The 21,939-nt window shown below is 45.0% G+C and overlaps 2 protein-coding genes and 1 long non-coding RNA gene across 3 annotated transcripts in view; 2 read left to right on the forward strand and 1 right to left on the reverse strand.

Moving 5' to 3' along the window:
- LOC121645098 (zinc finger protein 420-like) overlaps positions 1–21,939 on the forward strand; it is a 1,096,702-nt gene that overhangs the window by 713,716 nt on the left and 361,047 nt on the right. The gene's annotated exons all lie outside the window — the stretch shown is intronic.
- Positions 923–21,939, forward strand: part of lamc1 (laminin, gamma 1) — a 55,973-nt gene continuing 34,956 nt past the window's right edge. The window contains exon 1 of the mRNA XM_041993391.1: positions 923–1,633. Within this exon, the coding sequence (XP_041849325.1) occupies positions 1,258–1,633 (376 nt within the window). The 5' untranslated portion in view covers positions 923–1,257. The remainder of the gene's footprint in view (positions 1,634–21,939) is intronic.
- Positions 10,495–17,369, reverse strand: LOC121645223. The gene is made up of 3 exons (XR_006011393.1): positions 17,217–17,369; positions 13,512–13,517; positions 10,495–10,505 (listed from the first exon to the last, which is right to left on the reverse strand). It is a non-coding gene; the product is annotated as an uncharacterized LOC121645223 (long non-coding RNA).

The raw sequence follows: 21,939 nt of genomic DNA on the forward strand, positions 1-21,939 counted from the left end.
CACAGCAGACTTTCAGCAGACTGTTCTGATGAAGGTCAACGAACCTGCGACTTTCATTTGTCTCCTTTGTGTTTCTTTATCAATGAATCTGATCCAGATCAATCAGTGTTCACTGGTTTGTTCTTCATCAAACTGGTCGGTATCTTTGTTTCCTCAGTCAGACGTGAACGTCTCCAACATTTTAATATTAAATTTATTTTTACATCCTTCCACTTTAACCTGATACTTTAATCAATACTGCATCATCAGTCCATTAATATTAGAAAACAATCATACAGGTATTCCAATAAAAACCAGCTCTGATAAAAATATTTTCTCCTCGATGTTAAAATTAATCACAGATGAATTTCCATTCAGATTTTGCTGTTTACCTTCAGTGAAGGTGTGTGTTGGAGTTTTTTTTTAAAAATCTTATTATTATGTTTTGGTGAATATTTAGTTAGATGGAGACAAACCTTCAGTTTAACTGCAGTTCTGGGCTTTTTGTCACATGTTTGGTTAAAAATGAACCAAAAACAATCAAACAAACTTTGTTCTTCCTGCTTGTGGACTGGATAATATTTCCCTCCTTAATGACCACCAAGGGCTCTGTCCTCCCTGCATACATTATGTTATTATATCATTATTATTGTTGTTATTGTTGTTGTAGGTGAAAATGAGCGTTTCCTGCTGATTTATGACTAAAACTCGGTTCTTGGACGCATTTGTGATTTTAAAAAGTTTCCAGCAGCACCGCGTTTAATCATCTTCAGTAAAACATCAAACTTTTTCGACTTTTTTCATTAAGTCAGAAAATAATTTTTCATCGCCACTCCTGAGCGCGTGCACGTCGTGTTCAGGTAAGCGGTGTGTGCGCTGTGATTCGGTGACTTTGGAGACTGGTGTGGACTTTCTGACGGAAGTGGCGGTCTGGCGGACGTCCTCTGCGCTCCGGAGCTGCGCAGTAGCGGACTGGGTGTAGTCTGGACTCCCGTCTTTTCCTGCCGGAGTTTGCTGCATGGCGGCGGACACAAAGAGCTGAGGCCCGAGCGAAGAGCGACACACAGCAGCAGCACAGCCGGGAGACGAGCTGCAGGACGCGGCCTGGAGCAGCCGAGCCGCCGCTGATGACTTTTCCCGCATCTTTTTCTTGATGCTTGTCGCTGTTTCTGCGGAATCTGCCGCTAACCGGAGAGCCGCCGCAAACTTTGGATAAGTTTTGGGAAAGTTCGTGTGGGAGTTTTCTGGACGAGAAGGAGGACGGAGCGGGTCGAGAGAATGCAGAGTTTGATCCGGGCTCTGGTGCTTTGGAGCGGGGTGGCCGCGGTGTGTGTCCGCGCAGCCATGGACGAGTGCGCGGACGAGCAGGGCCGACCGCAGCGCTGCATGCCCGAGTTCGTGAACGCAGCTTTTAACATGACGGTGGAGGCCACCAACACCTGCGGGTCTCCGCCCGAGGAGTACTGCGTGCAGACCGGAGCCACCGGGGTCACCAAGTCCTGCCACATCTGCGACGCGCGGGACCCGCGGAACCACCACAGCGCCGTGTACCTGACCGACTACAACAACCAGCAGGACACCACCTGGTGGCAGAGCCAGACCATGCTGGCGGGGATCCAGTACCCGAACTCCATCAACCTCACCCTGCACCTCGGTAAGACCCCTGACCGCGTCCCGGTCCTTCTGAGGGGCCTCGAAACTCAGCACACACACACACACACACACACACACTTGCGCGCAAACATAAAGTGTAGGAAGCTGGTCCCGGACTTCCAGAATCTGAGCCGAACCAGAGTCCAGGTCATGGTGGAGGAGACACTGGACACAAACATGATGATGATGATGAAGAAGACTTTGGGGGCTGTTGGGTTTTGACCTGAAGGACATAGTTTTCATTGTTGGGGGTGGAGTGTGTGTGTGTGTGTGTGTGTGTGTGTGTGTGTGTGTGTGTGTGTGTGTGTGTGTGTTGGTGGGGGTTGCAGCTCTTTCCTGACCCGACTGTAGGGTCAGTCCTCATCTTCATCGCTGCCAGCAGTTTTCAGGTGTCCCTGGTGCCTCTGAACACATCATCTGGACTGCAAGTCCAGTTGTTTAGGGTCTCTGATGGATTAGTTTCAGCTGACAGTAAATTAATTTGGTTTCTGAGGATCAGGATTCTGGATCAGATCTGATGATCCGACTCTTTGTGGCTGTAAACTGAGCAGATGTGAGAATAAAAAAGGATAAAAAACCTGTGAAGACGTCAGATCGGCTTGTAAAACATCCGGTTCTGACATTTAAACGACCCAGAATGTCCCAGCTCAGGTCACAGATTTGTGTTTTGGTTCTTGCCAGAACAGCGTGGTCACATGGTCTTTGTTGTTGTGGTTGTGAGGCTCAGAGCTGTGCAGCTGGAAGTGATTCGATCCGGCTGCAGAGATCATTTCTAACATGATCCTCGCTGTTTGTTAGCAGGATTACTGAGACCAGCTGATCAGGAGCAGATGGAGAACTCGTCTGGATCATTCAGCTCAGCCAGACTTTGGTATCATTCTGGTTCAAATAAACATCTGGCATCCAGACTACAGCTGAGAGACGTCCACTCATCTCATGGTCTTCCTCCTGAAAACCACCTGGTTAAAGTCAGGCTAAAAAACCTGTGTAGACCACCTGCTGTAGCTGTCCTTCGCCACATGGTGGCGTGTTCAGAAACGCGGTTTCCTCTTGGCTTTTGTCTTTGTGGTTTTTGCTCTGGAACAGAAAGAAGTCAGTTTTTCTGGAGAAAGTTTAATTTAAAAGAACGGACCCCCTCAGAGCGATTTGTGTTGCTAGCTCTTTGGAGGACGACATGTCGGCCTGCGTTGAAAAATGACCCAGAATCCTTCAATCTGGTGTTGCTGAGAACTGAAAACATACATGAGTAAAATTAGTTTCTAAGGCTAAGAATAAACTTCCTTTTTAACCTCTCGTAGCTCCGTTATGAGCGTAAATGTTCTCGTTCTTGCTCGCGTTCTGGGGTTGTTACCACAGGATTCCACCATTAGAACTCAGACCCAACAGAGGTGCTGAATCTGTAGGATGGTAAGTGTTTGGTTCCTTTTGAGAGGCCGTGACCTTACATCTAGTCAAACTGGTCCCTGCACTGCCCCCTACTGGACATATTGCAGTTGGTGAAAGCAGAGCATTTATTTTTGAGGATGTGCATGAACATAAGCCACGAGATTATTCTGGACCTAAGCAGTTCGTAGTCCGGTGTCTGTTGATGTTTTTGTTGGATAATTCTTCTAAAGGTTTGTTCCAGGTGCTGAATTACAGTCATGGGCGATATCGGCTACAGCGCCACCTTCTGGTGACTTCAACCAGCTGCGTTTATTCTCTTAAATCCAGCTGATGGAAACGTGTCATTTATTTTTACAGGTTTTCAAAACAGCACTTCAGCTGGTCAGTTACAGCAGCAACAGCAAGCACGCAGATCTGAGATGTAAACACCTTTTACTGCAGCGGGCGGCCATGTTTTAAACACAGCTAACATGCAGACTTCCACGCACACGTGGATCTGCGACATGGTTGGTTTTTCTGTTGCAGACGGTGATCTGCTGTAAAGCACCATCAGAGGTTTCTGCAGAGGAATCCACCACCACTCACTACTAGTGGCTCATCGCATGAGACCAGAAGGATTATTTTAGCTGAATCTGACTTTATGTAAATGAAATGAACACGTTTAAGTGTAATACCACTGACGGCCACTAGAGGCTCATAGGAAACCCCAGCTGTCATTAGTTAAGTTCCCGATGGAGAGTTTTCTGTGGGCGGTCTGAGTTTGAGCTGCAGCTCCGGCTGAGGTCGTCTTCGTTTTCCTGGAGCTTTTATAAATACCTCCATCGTCTATTTCTGCAGCCGGAGGCCTCCAGCAGCAGCTCCACTGTTTCCACATTCCTGAAGGGTTCGGTCACGGCGCTGCTCCGAGGCCTTTGGTGCTCCTCCAATCAGAGCTGTAGCTGACAGGAGCCTCATGACACACTGGCCCATCAAAGTTTTACATCATCCCTAAAGAAAAAGGTTCAGCTGTTGGTGCCATGCTGACTCATTTTTCCTGTTTTCTAATGTGACTCTGAAGTGGACACAACAACAACCAAGTAACTGTAAACAAAACAACAACCAGAAATAAAAACATGACAACATTTCTTAAAACAGAAAACTGGAGAACAATAAAAACAAAATCATTTCAGAAAACAATAAAACAGAAAATATTTCACTTGGATGGAGGGCTGGATGGAAGGATGGAGGGCTGGATGGAGGGCTGGATGGAGGGCTGGATGGAGGGATGGATGGAAGGATGGAGGGCTGGATGGAGGGATGGAGGGCTGGATGGAAGGATGGAGGGCTGGATGGAGGGATGGAGGGCTGGATGGAAGGATGGAGGGCTGGATGGAGGGCTGGATGGAAGGATGGAGGGATGGAGGGATGGATGGAGGGCTGGATGGAAGGATGGAGGGCTGGATGGAGGGATGGAGGGCTGGATGGAAGGATGGAGGGCTGGATGGAGGGATGGATGGAGGGCTGGATGGAAGGATGGAGGGCTGGATGGAAGGAGGGATGGATGGAGGGCTGGATGAAAGGATGGAGGGCTGGATGGAAGGATGGAGGGATGGATGGAGGGCTGGATGGAAGGATGGAAGGATGGAAGGATGGAGGGATGGATGGAAGGATGGAGGGATGGATGGAAGGATGGAGGGATGATGGGTAGGTGGAAGATAAATCTGCTAAATTTTTCAGAAAAAAAGGTTCATTTTAGTGGTTTTTGTTCACTTGTTTTGTGTGTCTGTAAACGGTGGGTCGAGTTCTGTGAAGCGGGCCCTACAGGTTCTGGGTCTGCAGGACTTGTTCAGGTCCAGCTGACCCTGCTGGTTCTGGGTCTGCAGGACTTGTTCTGGCCCAGCTCTCGGAGGAAACTGTTGGGGGTCTCATTAAACTTCCTGTTTGCAGACTGAAGAGCTTGTTTCCCGTCCGCTTCTCTTCCTGTTTGGACTGCTTCACATGTCCAGACCAAACATCCAGTCCCAGAATCTTCAGCTGCTCCCGGATCAGAGGAAACTGGACTGAAACTCTGGGTCTTGTTTAGCTTTTCATTGTCCTGTTTGTGTTTGCTGATGTTTTCTGACTAAAATCAGCCCCTTAAAGCTTCAGCTGGGTCAGGTTGTCCTCAGACCTGTAAATCAGGCCCCATTCAGGTTTGTTCATGTTCCAACTTCCTGCTGGTCCTGCGTAGAAGGGGAGAATTCCTCTGATGGATCTCATTAACTCACCTGTTTCTGGGTTTTTCTGGCTGTGGTTGGTCCATCTGTTGGTAAAGTGTCAGGTCAAGCCTGAATCTGGGTCTGGATCTGGATCTGGATCTGAAACATTTTGCTGCTTCAGACATGAAAACCTGAATGTTTGTTTCCGTCTCTGAAATCTCCCGAAGTTCCTGAACGTTCTCCAGTTTTCTGAGGACGACGAAGCTGCAGCTTTAATCTCAGAAACCTGATGTGTGTGTATCTTTTGTGTGTGTGTTCGTGCGTGTGTGTGTGGAGGAGGGGGTCTTTGAAGTGCTGCAGCAGGAAGGCGACGTGTCCTGACTTGACGTGCACCATCATGGCTGAGACCGACATGAAAGGCCCTGAGATGGATGTAACATGGCCTCCTTCATTTACCACAACACACACACACACACATGCACGCACACACACATACATGCACACGGACACACACATGCACACAGATTATCAGCGGTTATGATCCAACTGAACCAAGTTTTAGATCTGAAGTCTGTGTTTGATCCTCCAAACTCTCCAGATTCCTCTGCTGTGAAGAGCTGAACATTCATCCGTCCCTCTGAAGGAGGGGCCCCTCAAGTGTCCCCTCCCCCTCTTAAAAAAGAGAAAAGTGGCCCCTGGAGGCCTCTAGCTGGAGAATGATCCAGACACAGGAAGCTGTTTCTTTGTCTTCTTCTTCTGTTAAATTCTGGGATGTTCTGCCTAAGGAGGTCTGGTCAGAAACCCTCAGTCTGGTTCTGTCTTTTCCTCGGAGGATCAGGGCGTGTGGCGTTCATGAAAACTGGGATTTTCCAGCTCCATCAGAACTGGTTTTATTTAGATTATCCAGATCCCAGACGTCGGTGTTTTAGCTTTGCAGCAGAAACACAGATGTAAAATCTTCTCCGTGTCTGAGTGAAAAATCCAACATGGCTGTCAGAGTTTTTTCTCGATTATTTTTCATCTTTTGTTTTTCTTAGTTGTTACGAAATTGGTTGTTGGCTCCTCCAGCTGACTTTCAGCCTGTCAGCATGTAACATAATCTTCAGAATCTGTTACCTTGTTGGAAGATTATTCGTATGTTAAATTGAAAATTACCCAGAATCCTTCACTCTGCCAGGCCTAAAACTGAAACTGGTGACTGCACAGTGACAAACACTCGTGCTTAAACAGTTGGCAACAAATTGGAAGTGTTTTAGGGAATTGATGCCCTGGAAATACAACGTGACCGGTAGATTGACCTTTTCACTATTTCAGAGTTCAAGTGCTGCGTACTCCCCCTAGTGGTGACCCCCGGTATTGAGTGTTTTTGCTGCGCCGTGCTTCCGTCGTTTGTAGCGAGTATAAACACAAATGTAGCGAAACGCTAACGTGGATGCTGGAGTTCACAGCAAGTTTATCCCAGCCCTATAAACAGACCCTGAGCTGACCTGGTGGTTTCTGGAGGGTTCCTGGCTTTAAGACCTGACGGTTCTGGAGGGTTCCTGGCTTTAAGACCTGACTGTTCTGGGAGGGATTCTGGCTTTAACTTACTGAGAACTTGGGAACTATTTCTGATTCAGAACTCGTTAACTCACCTCTGCCTCGTTAGTGAAACCTGTTTATGGAGTTCTGTTGAGCTCAGTTAAAGGAGAAAAATCTGGACTACAAACGAGACGTTTAAGGGCAGAGCTTCCTTCAGTACGTCATAGCTCCTGCTGGTTTTGAGTTGTCAGAGAGGGAAAAAGGAAGCTCTGAAAGTTTGGATCAACCTCATCTGAGGGTGACAATCCGAGCTGAAGCTTCCAGGAGAAGTTGTCAGGTTTCCGATGAGTCCAGCCGGAGCAGCGGTGCACTGTGGGAAAAGCCCGTTTCCCAGCCCGTCATCAGGACTCGTTTCTTCCCTCTGTTGTGTCCAGCTGTTGTAAATTACACCAATCTGAGTGTGTGTAGGGGGGCGGAGAGAAGGGGGAGTCATCTGGTCCGGACTCATTGTTTTGTGTCTCAGGAATGAGCCCAGCGTGGGAAACTGGGATGAGGGGAGATTACGAGAGTCGCACAGCTGGAAGGCGGCTGTGGAAACCTCTGCTGGCTTATTGCAGCTGATGACAGACCGACCTGTGGACCAGAACCTTTCTTTAACCCCCAAACGGCCTGAAATTTCCCCTCAGATTCCAGACGTCCGCACACCGCTGCTTCACTTCAGAGAAGAATTCCTGCCCATTTGGAATTCCTGGAAGCTGATTTTTCTGCTTCACTTTTTAACACATCAGGTGTTGTAAACCCGTCTAGTCTGGTCCGGTCCAGTCCGGTCTGGCCTGGTTCTCAGAACATGCTGGAATTGACCTTTTCAGGAATTTGTGTTGACTTCAAAGAGTTGGTGAGGTACTGAAGCGAAGAGCCCCCCATCCCCTTCAGATGGTCTCCATGTGACGATCCGGCCTTTTGTCGTGTCCCTCATGAAGATTTAATTAGTCAAAACCTGAGTGACTGGATCAGACCTGAATCCGTATGTCGACCCACCGGTCCTGTTCCATCCACAGAAAGACTCAGAAGTCCTTAAAACTGAGGACGTGTCTCCTTTTTAACAGGATTTCTCTCATAAAGATGTCGGATGGTTCTCGATCCTGTCTGAGAGACCATCTCCATACTGAACGCGCTAATGTTGGGTTTCTACTCACATGTATCACAAATGTTTACCAGATTTTGATGAAAACCTTTGAAATAAACAGTGTTTACACTTTATCCTTCCTCTGATGGTACCAGGAGGAGTCTCCAGAATAAGTTGTTTTCACCCAGCTGCTGCTGGAACAACTCGTTTTGAGAGATTCAGTGACCTTAGAGCTCGTTCAGCCTGGAAAACTGCATCCAGAACAAGATTAAGTCTTTGTGGTTTAATAAAATTCAGTTTTATTCAGCTTTATTCATACAGGACCAATTACCAACAAAATCATCTCCAGTAACTTTTACAGACACAGTCCAATTATAATTCAATTAAAATAAATCCATCATACGATCTACATTAATCTAACTCTGGTAATAAAATAATGACCTAGCTAAGGAAAAACTCCTTTAGAACCAGGAAGGACAGCCAACTCCTTGGACCAGTTGGGTGGTGCACTTTAGTAGTCTGGTTTTAGTGGGACTAAAAGTACAGACTATTGAGTCTGACTCTCTAACATTTTTACGCGTTAATAGTCTGGTTTTAGTCGGACTGACATGTTTACACGTTAATAGTCTGGTTTTAATCGGACTGACATATTTACACGTTAATAGTCTGGTTTTAGTCGGACTAACATTTTTACACGTTAATAGTCTGGTTTTAGTCGGACTGACATGTTTACACGTTAATAGTCTGGTTTTAGTCGGAATGACATGTTTACACATTAATAGTCTGGTTTTAGTCGGACTGACATGTTTACACGTTAATAGTCTGGTTTTAGTCGGACTGACATGTTTACATGTTAATAGTCTGGTTTTAGTCGGACTGACATGTTTACACGTTAATAGTCTGGTTTTAGTCGGACTAACATTTTTACACGTTAATAGTCTGGTTTTAGTCGGACTAACATTTTTACACGTTAATTGTCTGGTTTTAGTCGGACTAACATGTTTACACGTTAATAGTCTGGTTTTAGTCGGACTAACATTTTTACACGTTAATAGTCTGGTTTTAATCGGACTAAAAGTACAGACTATTGAGTTACTCTGGAAGTTCATGTTTACGCGTTAATAGTCTGGTTTTAGTCGGACTAACATTTTCACACGTTAATAGTTGGGTTTTAGTTGGACTGACATGTTTACACGTTAATAGCCTGGTTTTAGTCGGACTAACATTTTTACACGTTAATAGTCTGGTTTTATTCGGACTAAAAGTACAGACTATTGAGTTACTCTGGAAGTTCATGTTTACACGTTAATAGTCTGGTTTTAGTCGGACTGACATGTTTACACGTTAATAGTCTGGTTTTAATCGGACTAAAAGTACAGACTATTGAGTTACTCTGGAAGTTCATGTTTACACGTTAATAGTCTGGTTTTAGTCGGACTAACATTTTCACACGTTAATAGTCGGGTTTTAGTCGGACTGACATGTTTACACGTTAATAGTCTGGTTTTAATCGGACTAAAAGTACAGACTATTGAGTTACTCTGGAAGTTCATGTTTACACGTTAATAGTCTGGTTTTAGTCGGACTAACATTTTTACACGTTAATAGTCTGGTTTTAGTCGGACTAACATTTTTACACGTTAATAGTCTGGTTTTAATCGGACTAAAAGTACAGACTATTGAGTTACTCTGGAAGTTCATGTTTACACGTTAATAGTCTGGTTTTAGTCGGACTAACATTTTTACACGTTAATAGTCTGGTTTTAGTCGGATTAACATTTTTACACTTTAATAGTCTGGTTTTAGTCGGACTAAAAGTACAGACTATTGAGTTACTCTGGAAGTTCATGTTTACACGTTAATAGTCTGGTTTTAGTCGGACTAACATTTTCACACGTTAATAGTCGGGTTTTAGTCGGACTGACATGTTTACACGTTAATAGTCTGGTTTTAATCGGACTAAAAGTACAGACTATTGAGTTACTCTGGAAGTTCCATATTCTCTTTCTTTCTGGATGTTTTTCTGATTCTTCACTCAGATTTACGTACATCTGAAGCTGTTTTCTTTGGTGAAGGAAAATGATTTCAGTGAACTTGAAACCAGGTCTTGGTCTAGTTGAGATGTAGGTCTGGTGGTTTTTGATCAGAAGATCCAGAAAATTTCCTGTTTCTTATATTAAAAAGATGTAAAGATGTTCCTTGGTCCACAAGTTGGTATAGACTCTGTAAGTCCATATCAGAGTTCAGGATCTCATCTGTAGAGTTGTGGTTCAGGACTTTTGATGCGAAGGAGCAGAAAGTGTCTGGTTCAGATTCTGGAGACAAGACCTCCTGATCAGAAGAACCACAAGAGCAACAAACAGTCCAGGTATTAGACAGCCCCAAGATCCAGATCCGGATGAAGTCTGAGCTTGTATCTCTGCACACAGGAGGTGTTTACACAAACATGAGGTGTTCAGGGCCTCTCGGTTATCTCTGCAACCTTGAAGCTTCCACGTGATTCGTGGAGGCCTCTCAGACTGCAGGACAAGGTGAGACGTGTGGAGATGGAGGGAAGGCGGAGCTTAAAGACCTGAAACTGGGACGGAGCTGCTCCCAGAGTTTTACAGATTTAACTTAGTCTTCTGGAGACATTTGTCCTCCTGTCTGACTTTTCTTTCTCCCTCATGTGTGAGCTTCAGATTTCACCTGCAAATCTTAAACAGCCAGTTTTCTATCTTCAGTTTTACAGGAAATATCTGGATATTTCCAGCAGGTAAAACGTGTAATGAAAACAGTTTGAAGCTTCAGAAACTATAAAATATTTTTATCAAAGTGTGATAATCTTAAAAATAAAGATTAATATTTAATCCTCCTCACTGATCAGGTCAGACATCACATCTTTTCTATTGACAGCTTCGATAAAGATCCCTACGTCGTTTATTCGCTCTGTTCTTTCTTTTATTATCATTACAGACCTCATCCTGTCTCATCTTATCCAGGACATCCTGTCGAAATCTATAAAACCATTTCTGAATGTGGATTTGATCCGTTGCTGGACCTGGCACATGGTCATGGTTACGGGCCTAGTGGCTGAGTTCTCGTTAATGTTTGGATCCAAATTTAGATGACATGACTGAACAGAAATGGTGAAAATAATAAATGGATTAAAAAAATCATCTGTCTTCTTCCAAACTTAATTCTTATCAGGAGGAAAGAGAAACAACGAAGATTAAAATGACTCAGCAGATGTTTGAGATCTGAAACTTCCCAGATATGATACAGCGAATCCCAGATATTCCCACTGACATGAAAGGAATTCCTGAAGAAGAGTTCTCTCCATTTTCCACTTGTGGATGTCCACCATAGTTTTGTTTCCTGTTAGAACGACTACCTCTTCTACTAAATTATTGCCACAAACTCAGCTTATACCGCCCCCCTCTGGTGACTCCACAGCAGAGTTTATTCACCTCAGACCAGTTCATGGAAATGAGTCTGATTCTTTAAAACGAGTCAGATTAATTGAAATCAGTTGGATTCTTAGAAATGAATCAAATTTGTGGAAGTGATTTGGATTCTTTGAAATGAGTCGGATTCACTGAAAAGTGTCAGATTCCTTGTAAGAAGTCGGATTCCCGGAAACGGGTTTGATTCGGTTTTATGGAAACAAGTCAGATTCTTTGAAACGAGTCGGATTCATTGAAAAGTGTCAGATTCCTTGTAAGAAGTCGGATTCCCGGAAACGGGTTTGATTCGGTTTTATGGAAACGAGTTGGATTAATTGAAATGAGTCGGATTGTTGGAAACGGATTTGTGTTTCTGGTTTGTGGCTTTTTAAAGAAAAAAACTCTTTAAATTTTCCTCCCCAGTGAAGACCAACGTGAGACGCCTGCAGCTCTTCTCAGTTTTCAGTTTTTGGTTCATATTTTTTGTCTATCGGGGGTTTTCGGCGAAACTCGTCAGTAACATGAAAACTGCTGCAGACTGCAGCGATACTGAACCAAACTCTTCCTGAACTGAGGAAGGCGTCCTTCATCCTACAGCTGGGATGTGATTGTTTGTGTTTTTAATGAATCACCTGCTCAGCAGCTGATCCCACAACTCTTGTATCAAAGCTTGTATCCTGAGGCGATGTCTCACTCTGTCTAATAATGAAACAACAGTCCTGCTCCCTCACATCACTCTGAACATCAGACAAACCAACTTCTTCATCCTCATCTTCAGCGTGAGGTCTGAACCAAAATCATTTCAGGAATTCAGGCTTTTCTTCAGTCCTGGAGTGACTCCCCCTCCCCCTCCCCCCTCCATCAAAGAGAAGATGAGTCCTATCAGGAGATCAGAGGCAGGAGGCTGCCTCCTCTTCAACTCCTCCAACATCAGAGACATCCCTGTCTTTTAACATGGAGGAGGAGGGAAGGGGCTCTGCTGCGCCCCTACCCCCTCCCAAAACTCGACCATGTTCCTTTGACACGAAGATCTGCAATGGTTCGGTTTTTTCTTGCTTCATTTCTCCAGCTCTGGGTCAGCTGAGAAGTTTTAACCACCTGAAGGTTCCTCGTTCAGACGTTACAAAAACAAGCTGCCTTTCGCCGCCTCCCCCACTTCACAGCAGCTTTCAGCCATTTTTTTAAAAATATTTCCACTTGTTCCGGCTGACAGGGACCTGCAGACCTCCAAGTTTTTCCTGCAAGACTGAAACCTGAAGGAAACCTAAAACTCTGACATCAGCTGCTTTCTCATTCACAATCTCATTCTTACTGTTAGGTTGATATTTGTTTACATTCTTATCTGTTTTTGGGAGAACTTTGACCCAAAGTATTTGGTACTTAAAGTTCCTGGACCCATCCCCCCCCTCAAACCCCAAACCACTTTTCTGTGTTTCTGTGTGTCTCTTTTAAACCACGATAGAACATCAACACACAGAGAAACAGGAAACTAAATCAGCTGAGTGGCCGTCTTTCACCAAAAATAAGATTTATCTGCAACGCTTCACATCTGAACTCTGTTCTTTTATCACTTCTGGCTCCTCGAAGTTCTGAATGCTGAACGGAAAGATCCAAAGTTTTTTTTATCTTGGAACCAAAAGATGGATTAATGAACTGATTTCCCTCCAGATTTCAGACGAGCAGTGAAAACATTTTCTACAAACCTGCCTCATTAATCCAACTAATTCCTGTAATTTTCTTCTTTTATTATTTAACATTTTATACAAGGATTTTGAAATATTTTTCGAACTTTTGACAAATATTTTATATTTCTCATTTTTAAATGTTTAAATTTTAAATATTTCTGTCAATTATTTATTATATATTTCTGTTATTATTTCTCTGCATTTAAATAAAGGAAAAGTTGAATAATGAAGCAGGCTGATGTCTCCAGCCGTGGATCAGGATGTGTGATGTGGAAATTTCCAAACACTGAAACCTTCAGGTCTTTATTTACCTGCCGTCACCCCCCTCACCCCACACACACCCCTCCCCCACAACAAACATGGTCCTTTCTTCTCGGCCGAGCCGCCTCCTCGTGTTTGAGCCGCCATTCTGTTTGTTCACTCATCACGCTTGACTTTGAAGTACAAGCTCCACATTCCTGTTGCTGTGTGCTAATTAAAGACTCGTGGTGCATTCAGGGTCCATCCTGGGCCCCAGTGACAACACAGGTCCGGTCCTGTCCCTCAGACGGCAGCAGACATGCTGCTTTTCTCGCCCTTTTTCTCCCTTTTTGTAGTTGTTTGAAAAAGTTTTGAAGGAGAGGAGTTGACTACAACTCCCAGCATGCACTGCAGAGAAAATTGTCCAATCAGAGCTCCAGTAGATTTGACAAAGCACACTGAGACTGAATCTGCAGTTTTACTGAAAGACGGAGCAAAATATCAGCTGATTGATCAGAAAAGGATAACTGATCAGTCCAGAAACTTTTTTAGTTTTTGTAGTTTTTAGAACCAAACAGCTGATCATAACCGAACACCTGATCAAGACCGAACAGCCGATCAGAACCACAAACCCAGTCCCTCCTGAATTGGGATAGAAGAAAGATATCGGCCATGTTGTAGGCGGAGTCTTTGTGTGAGGACACGCCTCCTCTGGTAGGGTTGATGAGTTTGTTTCCACCTCCCAGCATGTGGAAACCCAGCAGGAGAGCTGGAGCTTCTCCATCCAGACCTGCGATCAGCTGTTCATCTCGGCTGAGTCATGTCTGAGCTCGTCGGGTTTCTCTTCGACCTGCTGAACTGTTATTAAACATCTGGATCAAACCTTCATCATGAGACGATAAAGTTGCAGGAAGTCATAATTACAGCTTTGTCTCGGCCTCTGTGCCGATTCTTCCCACCGGAGACGTCCTGATGAGCATTTACAGCAGGTTTAAGGCCTGCTGCAGCTTCACGACAAGAGTCTGCACATTAAACTCTGGATGCTTCCGGCTGCAGCTGCACCTTTTATGACTTTACATTCTTTAGTTTATTCTCAGTCCTGCAGAGTGAAACTGAGCCTCGTCTCTGCAGTCGGATCAGCTGAAAACGGCTTGCTGGTGTCACCCAAACTGGAGAGGTCTCGTTCTTCTGGGGCTTCTGGCGTTTTTTGCCTGAACTTTATCATCACAAGCTTAAGTTTTAGATTCCTTCTGTGTTAAATTTTCCTGTAGTTTCACTTTGAAACTGGTTTAATTTCACATCTGAGCCACAAAACTCCACAACTGCCTGAGAAAAAATAGTCAAGCCAACGATATTTATAAAGCACTTTAAAATAGTCGGTAGTAAATAAAAGCAGAGGGTGTGTGTGTGTGTGTGTGTGTGTGTGTGTGTGTGGTTGGGAGTGGGGGGGTAGTGTGCAGACCATCGTCTACTGCACTGTCTCGTCTCTTTCTGAGAATTATCAGATTGCGGCTGGATAGCAAGACCCTTAACGCTACTGCATAGCCGCTGTAAGTCGCTTTGGATAAATTAAATTAATGTGATGATGTAATCATATCTCCTCCATCGTCTGAATGTTTGTGATTCAAACCGAGGTTGGAACTCTTTGCTGCCCTCTAGTGGCTGTATTGTATGTATGTAACATAAGGGAAGCTTGGCAGTATGAGGACACTCATGTTTAAAATGGACATACGTGTTTATGTCAAGCGGCAACCTCCGGCGGTGAAAAGTGAAGTCTGTGCAGAAGTGCAAAAAAATTGCAGTTCCCCCCTCATCCACTAGGGGCTCCAAAACAGAGCAAATCCCCATAGACTCCCATGTTAAAAAGACCAACTTCACAGCAGAAATAAACATGTTTAAAGCCTGGTACAAAAATCCATTTTGGTATTAATAGGTCAAGTTTACCTTCATGACAACTTTGAGGGGGGTTGAATTTTTTTCTAACTCATACGTTTAGATGTTATTTAATCTTGAAATTCAGCATAATTAGGGCTGTGTCTTTTTGATTGACAGGTATCCAATATCCGCAGAAAGAAGGGAGAGTGCGGCATAACCGCAGTTTTTAGCCGGCTAACAGCGTGCCTTAGCTTTTGCCCGCCTACCTCCGTTAGCTGGTTAGCTCCCGTTAGCTCCGGGTTAGCTCGGTTAGCACTTAGCTACAGGCAGCTCGGAGTTTGATAGTTGTCAGTCATCCACCCTAACCTTCACAGTCCCCCTCTCAGCTCCACCTCTTTGCCCATTTTTGGATTTTCCGGGACTAATGACATGCGTGACGCTGATGGAGACGGTGGGAACGCCCAGTGACCTTCACTTTTGCTCTTCAGAAACCTCCAGGTGACGTCACGGAGGCTCCGTCCAGCTATGGTTTACATACGTAGGGGCAGCGTAGATCGGCCTTCAGAAGGTCCAAGTTTGGCAGATGTAACTAAAAACATGTCAAAGAAGTTGAAATCATATGTGTGATGGACATTTCATCCACATGAACGTTTTCCTCTCTACGTTCATGTGAAAACTCAGACATGACTGAAAAGCTGACAGGAGTCAAACCAAAAGGTGGAGATCTAGCTCCGCCTCTAAAACCATGCTGGCCAATCAGAGTACTAATTTAAAAAAATTGTTGGTTGATATTAAAGTTATTCTTTGATTTTTTCCTGAGTTTTGCTTACGTTGTTTTTGACAGTAACAGATAGTGGAAGTTCGCTGGGCGAAGTTCGGTGGTGTCTTACGACTCTCCTACAACTACAGCCGTTCTCTGCAGACATCGAATTGTAGATTTAGATGTAACCTGTTGCCATGGAAACGAGGGACTTAACGGAGCACATTGTGACAGTCTGACGCTGTGATAACAGCGGTTGTCCTGTCTGCAGATAAACTGCTGGCTTATCTTTGTCCTGAACGTTTGTTTTCAGAGGCTTTAAACTGCGTTTGTGTCGGATGTCCTGGTAAATGATGTGAGTGAGATGTATGATTCCTGGCATCTTCCCCACGACGCAATGATGGCGTTTTCTCAGTGGTGATGAGAACATTGGATATGAAGATCAGTGTGTTTGCTTTCTGGTGTGAAAGGTTTTGGAGAAAGAGGGATAACAACAAAGTAAAGTCCAAACTGTCTTTTTTTTTTCTTTTGTGAAACACCACAGCATGTTCCTGCCTTCATTCATCCTGGATTGATTTATCACGTCTGTTCTTTCAGTCCATAAGTCTGATTTATTCTCCCCAACAACAGAAGGAACATCCTCCACTTTCTTCTTCTACCTGGCTTTTATACGAGCCTTCTCCTTGTTATCAGTATTTCTCATAAATCTTTGATTTTCATTAAAACACCTCTGCAGAGACGACTTTCATTCACTGGTCTGGATCGACGGTGCAGATTGCTCCTTTGTGTTTGAATCTTCCTCCGTCGGTGGATGAAGCCTCATGTTGGCTCAGACTAAACACCCTGAGCTCAGATAAGATCTGTGGCTTGGAGGCGATCCGTGAGGAGGCGGCTAGTTAACCACCAGGGACGTCTGTCTCTTATCAGCGCTGCTTTCTGTAAAGGATCAGTCGGCCTCAGCAGGAACCAGAACGCTGACTCTGGATCAGTAAATCCTGGGAAACTCTTCTAAAGATTCCCTGCTTTATGGAGACCACCATACTGTTCTTTTTTTCTGGATCTGTGAGATTTTTAAGGTGGCAGAACCTTGTTGAGGTTCTAACATCACATCCTGTTATGGACTGGTTTTATGAACTGGCTGTACGGACCAGTTCATCAGATCACCAGCAGAGTTCTGACTTTTTACCAGCAGGCAGCGCTTTGGTATGAGCCCGAAATTAAAGACAGGTTTTCAGAATTTTTTCAGGCTGGTCATGTTGGATAAAAGTCGACTTCACTAAAGACAAGTTTACCTTGTTGTGCCCGCCATTTGGTCCACGTCCAGCCTTTAAAAGCCAAAATATCTCCAGACAACAGATGCTGTTCAACATCTGTTCCAGCTTTCTGAACTTTCTCTGCTCAACATCTCCAACAACACAGCTGCTCTGCTGCAGGTTTAGTGGTGCAGCAGTGAAAACGGTCCCCCCTCAAACTTCAGCCTCAGCTCTAGTTTGGGTTGGAACATCTCGTTAACAAACAGAACAGATTTTTTATCTGTGAGACGACTGAGAAAAGAAAAGAAAAGAGAAGCAAAGCTGCAGATTCTGGAGATAAGACTGGATGTTCTGGATGGGCTGATTGGAAACTCGGTTTCAAACCCACTCCTCTGGTCTGGGTTCTGGTCCAGTTGAGAAAAGCTGGCTGTCAGCTGACCTCTGACCGGACTGGAAACTGCCTCCCTTGTGGGAGGAAACGTCAGCGTGGGAATTGAGCCGGACGGGGGAAGAAGAAGCCCCTGACCCGAGTGGAAACTGAACTGAAGTGTGTCAGGGCAGCATGGGGGGCTGGGGTTGTGTGTGGGGGAGTCTGGGATTTGTTTTTACCAGGATGTGACTGAGCGCCTCAGGGAGTGTGTATGTGTGTGTGCTGGGGGTGTATCGTTACAGACAAGCAGAGATGCATTACAGGGACAAGCAGATGCATGCAGGGTAATTTTAGCCTTCTGGAGGAGGAAGAGACGAGTAAAAAGCGGTCGGGGGAGGGGCTGAGGTGTCGACGGATTTCCGCTGCTCTTCATCACACGAGACGATGAAGATGAAGAATCTGCAGCTTTGGCTGAAATACAGCTGCTGTTTAAAAAAAAGTTTTTGTTGCTTTGAGGCTTTGATTGGGACCACGCCCCCCGTAGTGATGTCACTGTTAATGGGTGTGGTTAGATGTTCTCGTCCTGTCCAGCATCATAGCAAACAGAAAAATGGTCTCTAATGAAACAAAGCAGACAATCATCGGCAACATCTGCTGGAAGAAAATCATGAACCGTTTGGGGTGGCTGTAGCTGAGGAGGAGCTGGTGGTTCGATTCCAGACTTCCCCTGACTACACGCCGAAGTGTCCGAGACTCTGAACCCCACGTTGCCTAAGTGTCTGTCTGGGAATCTCCTAGTGTGTAACGACAGAAGTGCTGAATGAGTTGTTTGATTTTCCGTGTGTTTGGATTGGACCAGTTTGATCACATGATGCGTCACAGAGCAGCGCGGTGATCGGTCTGAAACCCACTCTGGTAACCTGCTCACATATCTGCCGTCTGTGTGTCTGGTGGGTTTGTGGGTTTTCATATTTTCCAGATGAATGAAGTGAAGCAACCATAATTTAGGTGATCGATTATTCTGCTGATTAATCAAGCAGTTGGATGGAAGTAATGTTACCTGTTAGAGATCAATAACCATTTACAGAAAACACAGGTAGCGTTTCACTGAGCTGGACGTTTCCATGACGATTAGACGAAGAAGCGTCATTGGGCAGATGTTCTCTGATGAAGATGAGCAGAAGATGATGAAGAACTCTGTAGCTGGAATCGGACTTTCTGACGTTCCTTTTGGAGAAAGGAAAGCTGAAGCGGTTTGTCTGGAAGCAGAGATGATCTGTGCTGCAGGGTCTGAGGTTTTTTAATAATCCGTCTGCGTCTTCAGATGAGCAGATAGGAGCCGAGTGTCCCCGGGCGCTCTGAAGAAGATGTTTATGTCTCCAGCGAGACGCCTCACTGATGTGGCTTTTTATTTGCTGAAAAGCTGAAGCAGATGTTTTCTTTTCCCCCTTTCTTTGGGGTCTGCGGGGAATGTGATGCTCCTGATTGCTGCCATTTAATCCCACAGACGAAGGACTGTGGAGTCTTCCTCGCGTCTTGCTCAGGTTGTTGTTGTTCAGCTGCAGAGAAGACATGAATCAGCCTCGCTGTTTCACGGCTGCTGGGAGGAAAACCTGCAGTGATGAAGGAACATCTTCCTCACTGAACTCTGATGTCTCACTTTTCCCTCCGACTTCACGCAGACGTTGAGCTTCAGTCTGGATGTTTCACATCTGTACTGTCACACTGAAGCTGGTGTTGAGGTGTTCCAATGACTCAGAAACTCGGTGGTCCCAACAGAAAGAGCTGGTTCTAAGTCCGGACCTGGTTCCAAATGTTGTCTGGCGAAGGCAAGGTAACGGTTTGGGACTTTACACTGAGCTTTCCATGCTAGAACCATGTCTCTCTGAATGTTAGTAAGTCTGCTGAATCCTCACACATCATCCTACGAGCATGAAGGGCAGACCTGCGGGACAGTATAACAGAAGAGGTCTGAAGCTTGTGTTCCGGCTCAGACTCAAACCATAAACACAAACTAAATTATTACAGTAAAATTGGCTGAGTAGACTGTACATTACTCCATCCAAGCGGCAGCACTTTAACCCCAACATTCCTGATACTCGCGTTAAATGTAAAGTTCAAAGAGGATGTGGGAGAAATTCTCTTAAATTTAAGTTTTTTTTATACTGTAATTTTATATTATTAAAGAAAATTATTATTATGAAAGTATTTACTCATTAACGTGTTAAAGTTTACACGATGGCTCATTTATTGATGTTAATATTGAACAATAGGAATTTCATATTTATAGTTAATTTAATTAAACAAATTTTCTTCGAAACTCAAGCAGGTACAGAACTAAAACAGGAGTTTGTACTGATGAAACAAAAAAGTAAATAATTTATAAATAAACAACCAGAAAAGATTTTTTTTAAAAGCTGTGGTATAAATGAGGAAACAACAAAAACCGACTGGGAACCGTTTTATCAGAGAAAGTTTCTCCATCATTTTACACGTTTCCATAGCAACATGTAGCACAACTTGTTTTCTGTCGGGTCAGTTTCAGGTGGGTTATCTGACACCGGGTTGTGGTTCAGGATCTGGTCTAATGATCTGACACCAGGTTCTACTTCTAGAACTGGTCTTAGTTATCTGACACTGGTTGTGGTTCAGGATCTTGTCTACTGCGTTGACTAGACCCGGTGCTGGTGTGTCTGGTTTAAGGTCCTGGTGCTGGTGGAGGTGTTTCTGCAGCTGTGTTAGTGGAGGTGTGTGTGTGTGTGTGTGTGTGTGTGTGTGTGTGTGTGTGTGTGTGTGTGTGTGTGTGTGTGTGTGTGTGTGTGTGTAGGGGGGGCTTTTGTCTGTGATGATTTGGGGGATGCCGTTTGTTCCTGACGTCCCGGTGTGGTGACACCTCCTCTGGGTGGGGCGGACTCTTCCTTGGTGGTCTGGGCTGTTAAATCTCCACCAAACGCTCTGATGTTTGGAGACGGGGGCAGGTGGAGGCTCCGGGTGGAGGGGGGGTGTCCCTGGATCTGGAGGGAATCTGCTGCAGGTTCCCTGGAGAGCCTCAGATAAACCTCAAACTCACCAGCTGCTGTACTGGACAATTCTAATCAGACAAGACCTGATCTGGGCCCGGCTCAAACAGATCCAACCCAGACCAGATCAGACCCAACCAGATCAGATCAAACCAGAGCCAACCAGACCAGACCCAACCAGACCAGGCCAGACCAAACCAGACCAAAGCAGAGCTGACCAGACTTTATCTAAAGGATTTTGTTCTGCCCTCAGTGAGCCGCTTCAGACAGACTGACCCATCATGTCCTCACACATTAACAAACACCACCTCCCACCTTTACTCCCTTCCTGCCCCCCCACCCTCATTTTAATTGGAATTTCCCAACACACACACACACACACACACCTCCTCCAGACTGCATCTGTAATCGGCCGTCATCCAATCAGAGTCCTCGCTGCTCTGTTATCACACAGAGGAGATTAAGTTAAACCTGTTGAAGAAAAGAAAAAGAAAATGTGTAAAACTTTTTTCCAGTTTTTATTTTGGCAACAAATTTTTATTTAGTTTTAACCAGAATTTCGTTCTTAATCACGTTTAAATGAACAAAATAAAATATAACAGCGAAAATGTAAAGTTAATATGTTTGAGTTTCTTAAATGATTCCAGTTGGTTGTGGGTTTTCATCTGTGACCGCGTGGACGGACGGACTGTTTCGTCCGTCTCCTGCGTCGGTTCCGCGCGTTATTTGGTCGGTTTACAGGGAGCTTCGCTCTCCGTCACGGAGCATGAAGCATGGATGGAGTCAGACACGTGCAGAAATGAAGGTTTAATCTTGTTAAGCATCTCCGTTTTCTTTCTTCTTCTGGACCTTGTCAGCCTGAATCAGAAGAACCTGACGGAGTTTCTGATCCAGTCGAAGTCCGGAAGCAGCAGCAGCTTTGGGTCGGGACGGAGTGTGTGCATGATATGATAAGAAGCTGCAGGCGTGTCCCTGCGAGGAAAACAAACACACCTCTGTGGTTCTGGACATTCCTTCAGGTTAATGTGTCACCGCTCCACTTCACTTCGTCCCAGACCAGAGACCAGGTCTCTGCAGAGTCTCTGAGAAACCACCAGAACACTGAACCGACTGCAGCTTCATCATCATCATCATCATCATCTGCAGCTTTTAACAGAAGTCTGGTCCAGATCAGGACGCTGTAGTCCGGTCCAGATCAGGACAGTGTGGTCCAGATCAGGATGGTGTAGTCTGGTCCAGATCAGGACGGTGTAGTCCGGTCCAGATCAGGACGGTGTAGTCCGGTCCAGATCAGGACAGTGTGGTCCAGATCAGGACGGTGTAGTCCGGTCCAGATCAGGACAGTGTGGTCCAGATCAGGACGGTGTAGTCGGACTCCAGTAGCTGGATTTTCACCCATGAAACTCAAAGTCTTTATAAAAACATAAAGAAACCAGGAGGTTTTTGTTAGTGAATCCTTCAGAGCGCGT

The sequence above is a fragment of the Melanotaenia boesemani genome, chromosome 8 (assembly GCF_017639745.1).
Source record: "Melanotaenia boesemani isolate fMelBoe1 chromosome 8, fMelBoe1.pri, whole genome shotgun sequence".
In the NCBI taxonomy this organism is placed as follows: domain Eukaryota; kingdom Metazoa; phylum Chordata; class Actinopteri; order Atheriniformes; family Melanotaeniidae; genus Melanotaenia; species Melanotaenia boesemani.